The sequence below is a fragment of the Neoarius graeffei genome, chromosome 1 (assembly GCF_027579695.1).
Source record: "Neoarius graeffei isolate fNeoGra1 chromosome 1, fNeoGra1.pri, whole genome shotgun sequence".
Classification (NCBI taxonomy): domain Eukaryota; kingdom Metazoa; phylum Chordata; class Actinopteri; order Siluriformes; family Ariidae; genus Neoarius; species Neoarius graeffei.
The window spans coordinates 3,719,371-3,732,351 of record NC_083569.1 but is presented as its reverse complement, the minus strand read 5'-3'; the positions used below and the strand labels follow the sequence as shown (position 1 = coordinate 3,732,351).

The 12,981-nt window shown below is 43.2% G+C and overlaps 1 protein-coding gene across 10 annotated transcripts in view; it reads right to left on the bottom strand.

Annotated features, from left to right (window-relative positions):
• Window positions 1-12,981, bottom strand: part of kmt2cb (lysine (K)-specific methyltransferase 2Cb) — a 237,304-nt gene that overhangs the window by 106,989 nt on the left and 117,334 nt on the right. For all 10 annotated transcript variants that reach the window (XM_060928213.1, XM_060928248.1, XM_060928223.1 and 7 more), the window contains 2 exons: window positions 8,745-8,998; window positions 32-118 (listed from right to left, as the gene is read on the bottom strand). In XM_060928213.1, coding sequence (XP_060784196.1) covers window positions 32-118; window positions 8,745-8,998 — 341 coding nt within the window. The remainder of the gene's footprint in view (window positions 1-31; window positions 119-8,744; window positions 8,999-12,981) is intronic.

Here is a 12,981-nt window from a genome sequence, read left to right as displayed (position 1 = left end):
TAGGAGAACATCATGAACACGAAGGAAATACCTGGAACCTTTTCACCCGTGGGTCCTTTTGGTGATGCTTCACTGGCCACTTGTTGGGATTTTTCACGGCTCGTTTCTGCACACACCTCTGGAAAAGGAGACGCGCTCATTGTTAGTGGAAGTGTAGTTACATAACCTAAAGGAGACCGAGTGGAAATAATTACAGTGCTGGAGAACGGGCTCAAACGGATTCGTAAAAAGAAGCAAAAAGGCAAAGTCTGTAAGTTTCAGTAGGTCTATACAGATTGGACAGTGTGTGTAAATGATGACAACCGACAGGCAGACAAAGTTCCCAGATTTACCTCATGAACAAAACCCACACTCGGAGATCTACACATTTTAAAATTCAGACCGTATTTTGAATAATTTAAACGGTATTTTAATTCATTCTACAGGCTTTAACCAGGCAACCCAGCAAACTTGTAATGACAGAGACACATACGACGTCGCTTCATTTTCTTAAAAAAAAAAACTATACAGTGGTGCTTGAAAGTTTGTGAACCCTTTAGAATTTTCTATATTTCTGCATAAATATGACCTAAAACAAGATCAGATTTTCACACAAGTCCTAAAAGTAGATAAAGAGAACCCAGTTAAACAAATGAGACAAAAATATTACACTTGGTCATTTATTTATTGAGGAAAATGATCCAATATTACATATCTGTGAGTGGCAAAAGTATGTGAACCTTTGCTTTCAGTATCTGGTGTGACCCCCTTGTGCAGCAATAACTGCAACTAAACGTTTGCGGTAACTGTTGATCAGTCCTGCACACCGGCTTGGAGGAATTTTAGCCCGTTCCTCCGTACAGAACAGCTTCAACTCTGGGATGTTGGTGGGTTTCCTCACATGAGCTGCTCGCTTCAGGTCCTTCCACAACATTTCCATTGGATTAAGGTCAGGACTTTGACTTGGCCATTCCAAAACATTAACTTTATTCTTCTTTAACCATTCTTTGGTAGAACGACTTGTGTGCTTAGGGTCGTTGTCTTGCTGCATGACCCACCTTCTCTTGAGATTCAGTTCATGGACAGATGTCCTGACATTTTCCTTTAGAATTGGCTGGTATAATTCAGAATTCATTGTTCCATCAATGATGGCAAGCCGTCCTGGCCCAGATGCAGCAAAACAGGCCCAAACCATGATGCTACCACCACCATGTTTCACAGATGGGATAAGGTTCTTATGCTGCAATGCAGTGTTTTCCTTTCTCCAAACATAACGCTTCTCATTTAAACCAAAAAGTTCTATTTTGGTCTCATCCATCCACAAAACATTTTTCCAATAGCCTTCTGGCTTGTCCACATGATCTTTAGCAAACTGCAGACGAGCAGCAATGTTCTTTTTGGAGAGCAGTCTCTTTCTCCTTGCAACCCTGCCATGCACACCATTATTGTTCAGTGTTCTCTGGATGGTGGACTCATGAACATTCACATTAGCCAGAGTGAGACAGGCCTTCAGTTGCTTAGAAGTTACCCTGGGGTCTTTTGTGACCTTGTCGACTATTACACGTCTTGCTCTTGGAGTGATCTTTGTTGGTCGACCACTCCTGGGGAGGGTAACAATGGTCTTGAATTTCCTCCATTTGTACACAATCTGTCTGACTGTGGATTGGTGGAGTCCAAACTCTTTAGAGATGGTTTTGTAACCTTTTCCAGCCTGATGAGCATCAACAACACTTTTTCTGAGGTCCTCAGGAATCTCCTTTGTTCGTGCCATGATACACTTCCACAAACGTGTGTTGTGAAGATCAGACTTTGATAGATCCCGGTTCTTTAAATAAAACAGTGTGCCCACTCACACCTGATTGTCGTCCCATTGATTGAAAACACCTGACTCTAATTTCACCTTAATCCTAGAGGTTCACATACTTTTGCCATTCACAGATATGTAATATTGGATCATTTTCCTCAATAAATAAATGACCAAGTACAATATTTTTGTCTCATTTGTTTAACTGGGTTCTCTTTTTATACTTTTAAGACTTGTGTGAAAACCTGATGATGTTTTAGGTCATATTTATGCAGAAATATAGAAAATTCTCAAGGGTTCACAAACTTTCAAGCACCACTGTACGTTAAAATGAAAACCTCGCCATGGGAAATGCAGTTAATCTAACAAATTTGCGACAATCAAAACTCTAGAATTAAAAACATTCCATCGCTACTGGCCAATCACGGCAGAGGTGGGCGGTCATTTTGGATGCTACGCTTCTCCCTCTTTGAAATGCTTGTTCAGGTTTAACCCCTCAATCACTGGATGCTTGAGACCTTATTAAAAGCTCACTGTGAAGTATTTTAAACACAACTGCTAATTAACTGTGGCAGATTGCAAGCAGCAGCTAATTATATGATTCAGTCCCCTGAGATCCCCTTTAGTTGTCAAGAACGTAAAACACTCCGCTACTCCTAGATCAAAACATCAGGAGTCTGAAAACACAGGCCCATTTTTTCCTCAAGATTCCAGTTTGAAGTGGACATCTATCAGGGCTCAACATTAAGGACTGCCCGATTGCCCAGGGCAAGTGGGATATGTCCCCGACATGCCCAACCGGGCAAGCTGGAATGAGCATATATTACGAACTAGCACCACAGAAATTAGGCTTTTTGATCTTTTATTTCAGTTCCTAAAAGCGTCCCTTACTACGTATCCGCCATTATGTCTTGCCTGTTTTCTTAATCTTGGTTTCATTTACTGTTTTGCGAGTTATTTTATATCCCCCCACTGGTGTAGTATGGTACGCGTACTGTTTATAGACCCCTTGTGCATGACATCACGCATCACGTGATAATTACAGCTGGGGTCAGACAGACACCGTCTTTCATGCAAACAGCTTAATCTGTCTTCAATATGGTTCATTTTTGCGCCGTTTTTTTCTCGTTCAAACAGAGAAATCGATAAAAGGCATTACCGTCTCCCTGCTATCAAGAAAAATGTTAAATAGAAGCAAATGCTTCAAGAACAACAAGGAAATGAGCGGTGAAAGAATACGACGAGAGGAGCTCAGTCTGAAAACTCCAGAGGAATTCATGACTGTATTTAAAATGTATTTTACAAAGACAAAGTCGGAAGTGAGGACGGAAGAGTTTGCTAAAGAATCTCTCTTTTTTTCTGCTCGCATTCGAGTTCGCTCCTTCATCAAAGTGTTTGATTTTCTTACAGGTGAAGCCGCTTCCTTATTCGACACAGAAAACCCGGATTGGTTTAAAAAAAAAAAAAGAAAGAAAAAACACAACAAGGAGCGACATGCGTGATAAATCCTGAAAGAACAGAACAGATTAGGAGCAGAGAGAGCTGGAGCTTTGGTTCTGTTATCAGAAGAACGCAGTCCTTTGCAAAATATTTATGATTTTTTATATATAAAAAAATTTTGTATATTATCCACCTCTAGGTTTATTAAAAAAAAAAAAAACGCGCTGCATCATGACAGACCGGCTGCACCGATTCAGTTACAGGTTGCCCGGTCTGTATAAAACACCCACAACCTACACACTAAACAATTTTAAACTCAAACATCATCCTGTCTGTCATGCCGCAGTACAGGTTTTTTTTTCCTTTAGACATAGAGGTGGATAATATAGCGAGGGGGGGGAAAAAAAAAAAGAGGTATACAAATATTCTCAAACAGTACTGTTCAAAAGTCTTGGCACTCTATTGTTTTTTCATACAAACTTTGTTATAGATTTCTATTTTATGATTTCTATGGTTATCGAGTAATGAACCAACAGTCAGAGAATTCTACACAAATACAATGAACTTCACAACAGCTGCATGCATGTGAAATGGAAATAAATTGACTAAGGCAGGAAAAATCACTTTGGATAAAATTATTATTGTCTGTTACAAGTAAAAAGTAACCAAATAACCAACCTTAATAATAAACTTAATCAATAACCAGACATCAACTCAATGTGTGAGCTTCATTTTATGTTGCAATTCACAACTATTCTATGGTTTTCCTAAAAAAACAAAAAAAAAAACCCGTAGTCCTCGCTAAATTGGGGGAAAGTGATAATATTGGGGGGAAAGTGGAAATTAACCCCCACTTGCCCCCCAGGACAAGTTGGTTTAAAAGTTAATGTCAAGCCTTGTCTATGTGGGACTGTTATTTAAATCCCACTCTCGGAGGAGTTCTAACCAATCCACCCGCTCCCAGTGGAACGGTAACCAACCCTACGCACTTCAGAAGGGGTTCTAACCAATCCAACCAACTCCCAAGGGAATTTGAGCCAATTCACCAACTCCTGAAGGCGTTCTAACCAATCCCACCCTTGCTTGAATCCCACCTATTTGCCAAGGCGCTCCAACCAATCCCAGCCACTCCCGAAGGCATTCCAACCAATCCCAGCCACTCCTGAAGGAGTTCCAACCAATCCCAGCCACTCCCAAAGGAGTTCAAACCCATCCCAGCCACTCCTGAAGGAGTTCCAACCAATCCCAGCCACTCCCAAATGAGTTCCAACCCATCCCAGCCACTCCTGAAGGAGTTCCAACCAATCCCAGCCACTCCCGAAGGAGTTCAAACCCATCCTAGCCACTCCTGAAGGAGTTCCAACCAATCCCAGCCACTCCTGAAGGAGTTCCAACCAATCCCAGCCACTCCCAAATGAGTTCAAACCCATCCCAGCCACTCCTGAAGGAGTTCAAACCCATCCCAGCCACTCCTGAAGGAGTTCCAACCCATCCCAGCCACTCCCGAAGGAGTTCCAACCCATCCCAGCCACTCCCGAATGAGTTCAAACCCATCCCAGCCACTCCCGAATGAGTTCAAACCCATCCCAGCCACTCCCGAATGAGTTCAAACCCATCCCAGCCACTCCCGAATGAGTTCCAACCAATCCCAGCCACTCCTGAAGGAGTTCCAACCAATCCCAGCCACTCCTGAATGAGTTCAAACCCATCCCAGCCACTCCTGAAGGAGTTCCAACCAATCCAGCCTGCTCATGCATAAAATTCGATCTATCCCACATGCTCCCTCAGTTGTTTGCACCTGCCTGCAATATTTTCAGACACCATTTGTGGGTTCTCTTTCTCAAAATATAAACAACCATATGACCCTGAAAAGGATAATGCAGTTAAAGATACGCAATTGTATTAACAAACGGATCTTTTCTTCACCTTGTGAACATCACATCTGACCTGCCCACAAGAAAGTAAACCCTGCCCACTATAGTGGCATTTCTGTTGGATTTCTACAAGATCTCAGTCCTAGCAAACACCTCAATTTAATCTGTACCATTAAAGCCTGCTTTATTACTAGTGGGCCAGCGATTATGAAACTGGATTTCTCTCCAGAAAGAAACTGTCAACTGTTTCAAACTTCATGGGCATCATGACCTTAACCTTGAAAACAGCAGCAAAGAAAGAGACTCTCCAAGACCGAGAAACCTTGAGAGGGTGGTGGTTTTCTTTTGTGGCACTGAGAATCTTATCAAATAAAGCCCACATCCCTTCCAGATACACATAATCAGCCGGCTCAAAAAGCATAACAGGGTTTCATAACTAGATATTAGCTCAAGGCGGCTGATCGTTAGCTTAGTGCTGTGTCGAGTAATTAGAAGGGCAGTTTCATTATCCTATTACGTGAGCAAAGAAGAAAGGTTAGACTGTTGAAGGGGCTGGTCGAAGGCTGGCAAAGCAAAGCCTTCAGTAGACGATTCTTTGTTGGTTGGTTGCGTAACAAATCATCTCGCATCGAACAAAAAACAGCTTGATCAAAGTTGACCACTCGGAGTCACTCCGTTCAGCCAGACCTCAAGAAACAGTTTGTAACGAGAGTCTTAATGCAGACACTGGCTGAAGAAATCGTGAGTCGTTAATCTTCCATTTGTTAAGCCTTACGGGCAGGGTTTTTTCTAGAAAATTTAGTATGAGGGCGCTCACCATGGCGGGGGGGGGGGGGGGGGGGGGGGGGGGGGATGGTGCCAGTTGTCCATCCCCCCCCTTCCGCCGTGCGAAGCCTTTGAAAAATTGAGGCTACAATGGGACATTCTGAGGCTATCTGAGAGGGAAATTGTCACAAATTATCTGTCAACATTGAAAAAAAAAAAAAGAAGTAATCTTCTGTCCCGGACAGTCTTTGGCTTTCTTCCGCTTCGTGCCGCGGGATGACATCTTTAAATGCCCAAGCGTTAACAAAAACAACTCGTGAACTACTTCTGTCAAAAGCTCCCGCGCCGGTGGGTGAAAGGTCATTCAGTCTCGAGAAATCTCGCCCGACAAGTCAGCTGGCCTTGTATGTAACCCATGTCAAATCTCGCGAGTGCAGCCGCGACAAGTAAACAACTAAACAACATGGCGCCTCAGTCTGGAAAACGCCAATTCGGATCGTTTTTGCACCGTCTGACGGTGTATCTACTGTGATTTGGAATATGTGACCCCTCACCGAATCCAGGGACGCATGTCGGCCGAAACGAATCCGAGATAATCGCAAAAGAAGTATTTTTTTCGAAATTTGTGATTGTTTTTTTCCATCATGTGCAAGTTGAGATCTTGAAGAATGCAATCAGTATTTCAGATAATAGATTGTTTTGTTGGAAAAGCATGCATTTTTTGTTGCAAATTGTCTCGTTTTTGTCAGGACTGTAGTCTGCTGGGGGGTGTGGGTAAATTACCATATGGGCCAATCACATGATGATTTAAGTCTTTTGTTTTTTTCGCGAATCAGCTGTATGATACGAGCTGAGCTCGTGGCTACTTAACTGCATACAGGCGTGTGATTTCACTATGGAATGAGGAAGCTAAACAGAGCGCAGAGGAGCTGAAACACCGCGAAGCAAACAGACGCACGGTATTTACATCGGAGATCACCATTTCTAGCAAAAAAACCCGCAACCTTGTTTTCCAGATTGAATGGAATACTTGAATGATCGGATGATACACTGACCGTTCTAGGATTACATTCCATCGGAGGCACTGGTGTGTGCAAGGCGCCGTTTCTCTTTCTGATGGGGTGAGTTTATTAATCTAAGGCTGTGTGGTTATTTTTGCATGTAACGGAGAGTGTTGTGGTTTGGTTAAGCCTAGGTCACAACCGGACGTACGATTTTTTGGCCGTGCGATTTTTGGCGTTTCCCAAATCGCTGCGTTTTTTTTTTGTTCACGGAGAAAGACGCGCGTTGGCCGTAAGTTTGTCTTGCAACCTGAAAAAAACGTAAGCGCCCGTAGAGTTTGTTTGACATGACAAAGAACCTCTGCGGCCGGTCTGCGACTCGAAAATCAGCACGTCACACGCACGCTCTCTTGCGTTTTTTGCGTGTAGACCGGCCGTAGGAGCACGGTACGGCCGGTTGTGACCGAGGCTTTACATGAAACTAGCGTTGTGTTAGTTGTGTCATCATCGTGCTATCTATCTTTCTTTCTAACGGTGTGAGTAATTTTTCAACCACAAAACGTTAAAGTATACTTTAGGACTTATTTTTGTACTTCATAATTGTGTTGGGCATACTTTGCATGGAAGGAAAATTGACGTGGTGATCTTTGTTTACATGAAAGTAGCATCGTGCTAGCTCGTAGGGGGTAGGGCTTTCCTTAATATCATGCAGATGAGCAGCATTATGTGCCCGCCCTGCACCCAGAGTAGCTGAGATGGAAAACTTTGAGGGCGATTTTCTCCCTTTTCTGTTTTAAGAGGTATACACTTTCAAAAGGCCACACATTCTTCAAATATTGTCAGATCTCCACATGGAAGGCATCATTGGAAAGCTTAGAAACTGGACTTTCTGAATCTGTCAATAACTCAAAATGCCCCCGGGCCGACATGTGTCCCTGGATTCTGTGATCTGCCACATATTTTTGGAGTAATTATAACGTATTTGATGATCAGGCACATTGTCACGTGGTGTTGCTGGGATGTTTTCACGGAGAAAAGATCGTTTTGAGAAAAAGACTGCATGTTGTGCAGTAGCTTATAAGTGCATGGCCTACTGTAAGTGCGACTTGGGGTTCAATCGGCATTTCGGTAAGGGGGCGCAGCACCCCCGCTCCCCAGTTTAGACGAAAGCCTGCTTACGGGTATGAAAAACATGCATCGGATAGCCATTATTTCTAGTCGAGTTGTATTCCGAAAGGCTCCGGTAATTCTGACAAAGCAGTCCTCTGGGCTCCCTGTAAGCGGTCATCAATTCAATCAAAATCAGTGCTTTCAAGAGTCACTTAGTGCTGGAGAGAATAATACGCTGGGATATAACAAAAAAGGAGCTGATGCGTTTTATAGATATGAGGAGTTTAAAAAAAAAAAGCTTGGCTACTGAGGGCCGACTAATGTGTCCTTGAGTGCACCAGGACGCCGTGAAATGTTCGTAACATGAGCATGTCGTCTAGAGGGCGCTGTCGTATGAACCGCACCAGAATTTAATCAATTGCACAGCAAAGAAAAGCCACAAAGAGCACAGGTTCCGTGCTTTAGTACTACACAACCTTAATCAGGTACGCAACCCGAAACGACCAAGCAGTGCTCATAGCACTGCAAATGGAGTTAGCTTGCGCAAGCATGTCTCTGTGTACCACGTTTACCCATGATCCCCGTCCCTGCACTGCAACACAAAGGCCTGAAGACGTGTGAATGCACATTTTAATACTGAAACTAAACTGCCTGGACGTTTAAAGCTGAAGAACTGAGGGAGCCTGATATGTTCAGAAGATCAAGATCTTGAGAAGAACCTTCCGAGACACCACGAAGAAGCCAAATCAGCAGATCAGATCCTGAACTTACCAGACTCCTTGTGCTCCATCGCCTCACTCCGCGGCTCGGTGGCGGTTCGTCCCGGTTCCGTGCTGTCTATCTGAGCGGGTTCGCAGTCCATATCTGATTGTGCTGGTTGTGTATCCGTGTCCATGTGCGTTTCCTGCTCCTGCGTGGAAACTGGCTCAAAGCCGGCATGCTTACACATCGAACACACGTAATCCATTCCGGTCTGGAGCTCCACATGACCCTCCACCTGCCGCTCACACTCCACATGAAAACACCTGAGAAATTAAAAAAAAAAATTAATTAAAGAACGACAATAATACCATATTTTTCGGACTATAAGTCGCTAGGGGTGGGCGATATGTATCGTCTGCGATGTCATCGTGAATGTTGTTTTGACGATGTGTAATTTTGCATTATCGAGTTTTTTTAATTAAGCCGCCAAAAATCAATACAGAGCGGCGCAGACCCGGCGCCAGACACGGACTGACGGACGGGCCTTGAATTGCTTTGGGGGGGGGGGCACACATTTTATACGCCAAGCCAGGGCAACACAACTGTTTCTAGCAACCCAGGAGAGCAGCACAGACGTGACGAGTTAAATATTCTAAGAAACCTATAAAGCAACCAAAACAACTTTCCAAAATGTATCAAACATTGCTCAGCATATTAAAAGGTTTTTTTTTTGCTCCGCTGGCCGCACAAAGCTGATTTCGGGTATCTACCGGAAGATGTCGTGATATGATCCCGTCCAGCAATAAAATGTGATTGGCTGAGACAGCCGCTCATTTACCCAGATACCATCTGAAGAAAAAATGCGATTGGTCGGTTGGTTCATTCCATGACATTAACCCATTGGTTCCCAAGAAATATTAGTCCACGTTTATAGCAATGATCCAGAAATTATTACTAGTGTTTCTGTACTCACGGATAATAATGAATGAACCGATCAGCCGATTTCGAATAGTTTCAATACATTTTAAATTGAGCACATTTTTCTTTATTATTGTTATACTGAAAAACTTTGACTTGTAGTTTACGTTTCTTTTTTTTAGGGGAAAAAAAAACAAACAAAGAAGAAGCAGCTGTGACGGGCTCCTATCAGGCCAAGTGCGGTCACTCGCCGGCCACTTTCAGGCATCTTTTTCGGATTAGTGAGACCAGACCCTCTGAACATGAATGGGGAGATATCAATACTGGACTCTGTGAAAACTAACGGTCGCGAAGAGCATATGATTGAAATCGCCATGAAAAGCTGATTATACTTGAGTGTTAGGTTGGTTCTCATGACTCAGAAAAAGCTTTAAAATCCACTTTTCTCGTGGATTATTTTGACACTGCGCAGGCGCAGTACTTCTATAACGGCAGGAGAGGGACGGCGGAGCACGAAGCTGCAAGATGATTGGAAAGCTGTTAGTTCAGATCGACATATGATTGATTGTTGGCAGCGGATATTTGCAGGCGGGATATTTGCAGACCCGTACTGCCGTCAGAGACGGTTGATTAGAATGTTTGCTGCCGTTACGAACTGTCAATTGAATTATTCATTTTTATTAATTTAAAGTTGTTTAAGAAAATAAATATGGCTTTTCCTTAAATACTTGTGTCACTGCAATGATTCTTTTAGTCATTGTAATTATTGTAATCTTTAAGCAAGTGTTTTTTTTTTTTTTTTTAATATCGTCAAAATATCGTTATTGTTAAAATCCTAAAAAATATCGAGATATTATTTTTTGCCCATATCGCCCACCCCTATAAGTCGCACTTTTTTTCATGGTTCGGCTGGCCATGCGACTTAGGCCGAATCCCATTTCACCCCTTGGACCAACCCCTTGGCCCTTCCCCTCCATTTTGCGCGTTCACGTGAAGGGGTAGGGGTATCCCAATCCCAGTTAACGCGGAGGGGTAGGGGAAGGGGTAGGGCTTCTGTACCCCTCCAAACGGAGATTTTCCTGGAGCTGACTCCGAACGAAGGGGTTTGAGTGATTTCCCACAATGCCATGCGGATTTCAGCGAGATTTCATGCGGATTTCAGAAAGATGGCGGTTCCCGCGGCGAAAGATTGTCATAAATGTATTTTCTCCATTATTTACGTGTTTTAAGTTGTTATCCAGAGGAAACACGCCGCTTGATTCGCTTTCGAGCTGAGAATGAGCAGCGATTTCTGAAATCCAAGCTGCTGCTAAAAAGCTTTGGGAGTGAGTATTGTTTTCGGTTGCTTGACTGCGTACGTTTCGTTCTGTTATTCTCGCTTTTATTGTTTACATGAGTGTTCTGACACCTCATTCTGTCGGATGTGGTGCACGAAGCGCCAAAGATATCCCATTCAGTGGTGTTAGTTAACAAATCACACCCTGCCAGCAGAGATTTCTGGTTCTGCCTCTGGCTCTGACTGTAGCGGCTGGTCGCAGCCAATGACGCATTTGGTCGCGTTTTGCTAACGTAAACGCTGACGGAGGTACGCGATGACGTATGCGATCGTTGAAGGGCTATCCCAATACGTAAGGGTTGAATTTCAAGCCCTATCCCTTGTAGCTCAGTTTCAAGGGGAAGGGCCAAGGGGAAGGCGGAGGGGAAGGGGGAGGGGTAGGGGTAGAAATTAGAATTGGGATTGGGCCTTATACTCCAGTGCGACGTATATATGTTTTTTTTTTCACCGCGGAATAACTGGAGCTGATGCTGAGTCTGACAACAGCCACGCAGAAGAAGAGGAAACGGCGCTTCGTCTGCCGCTGGAGTTGGCAGAGTTGTTCAGAAGCGACACCGAGGATGAGGAATTCAATGGATTTGCTGATTTGGAGTGAAATCGCCAGCTTGATAAACTTGATTGACCTGTGTTTTATTATTAATGATAGGCCTATAGTTATTTAAATAAGTTATGTAATGATTTTCGGCCTATAGGCTATTGAATGTTACGGTACATATTCAGACAGTTTTTCTCTGGGCTGTTATAAATGATTTTGTTTTGCATTTTTAAAAATAACTCTCCTTCCAAGATGAACTTTATTCTTCGTCTCTGATGTTATGGTGTTAATGGTCTGAATAACGTTTAATGTTTTTATCTGATATGATGTTAACTGGCAGGCGCACTTTCTGCCTGTTTTTTTCTCTGAGCAGTTGTTGTTGTTGTTGTTTTCACTAGACGGTTGTTTTTACTACCGTACCTGTCTTTGGAGATGATATACCTATAGACCCTTCCCACGTGACGTCACGACAAACACGGCCGCCATTTTGGACATGAACTACCAGTAGTCTACCACAGCCAACAACGAGGAACGACGGCGAAGCATCGAAAGGAATATAGCCATCAAAGAAAGTTTTTACTTTCAGCAAGACTTCCATCATGCCATTACCTGGATGTAGTAACCATCAACACACAAGGCAAGATTTATCATTTTATCGGATCCCGACTAGGGCTGTAACGATACACCCAACTCACGATTCGATTCGTATCGCGATTTTTGACCCACGATTCGATACGCCCACGATTTTGTTTTAAATGTTTTTTTAAAGTAGTAAATTTGACTTAACATTTACTTACTTACATTAACTATTTAATAACAAATAATTCAGACCGCTGCAGAGAATGAGTAATATGTATGCAAAAATGAACAAATGTATATCCAAAGATTGTTTTATTTCTCAAAATAATACTGTTGAGCCGGAAGCTCTGGTTTTTTCGGTTCTGAAAAAGCAATTTTTCCAAATCGTGTAAATCCGTTAAGATTTTTTTTTTTTGGGGGGGGGGGGGGGGGGGTGTGGCTCTGTCACTGTCTCACTCTCATAGGGCCAATGATTTTCTGTGATCGCGGAAAACAGATGGAAATTACGGAATTTTTATGGTGAAACATTGCTCGCGTGTCAAAATGTAACTGCCGCAGAAGGCTTCCGCCCAAGCAGACATGCCTTCAGTGTTGCCAGATATTGCTAACGTTTTCCACCCCAAAATATGTTCAAAACCAGCCAAAAAGCACCTAAACCCGCCCAATCTGGCAACACTGCATGCCTTTCCGGTCAAGTGATTGTGATTGGCTTGTGGCACACCTAGCCAGCCAATGAGCTGCTTGTTTACAGATTCGCTCCCCGCGTCGCAACCAGAATGGCGACCGCGTAAAAGAAATGAATGCTCTGCCAGTGGCGAGTGTGGACGTTGCGTGACTCGCAGAAGATTGTCGCAGGTCGGCGAAAAAACGACTTACTAATAGATTATAAAAAAATAAAAGTAATTTAAGTAAGTTTAAAATGTAATTTAAATAAAAAG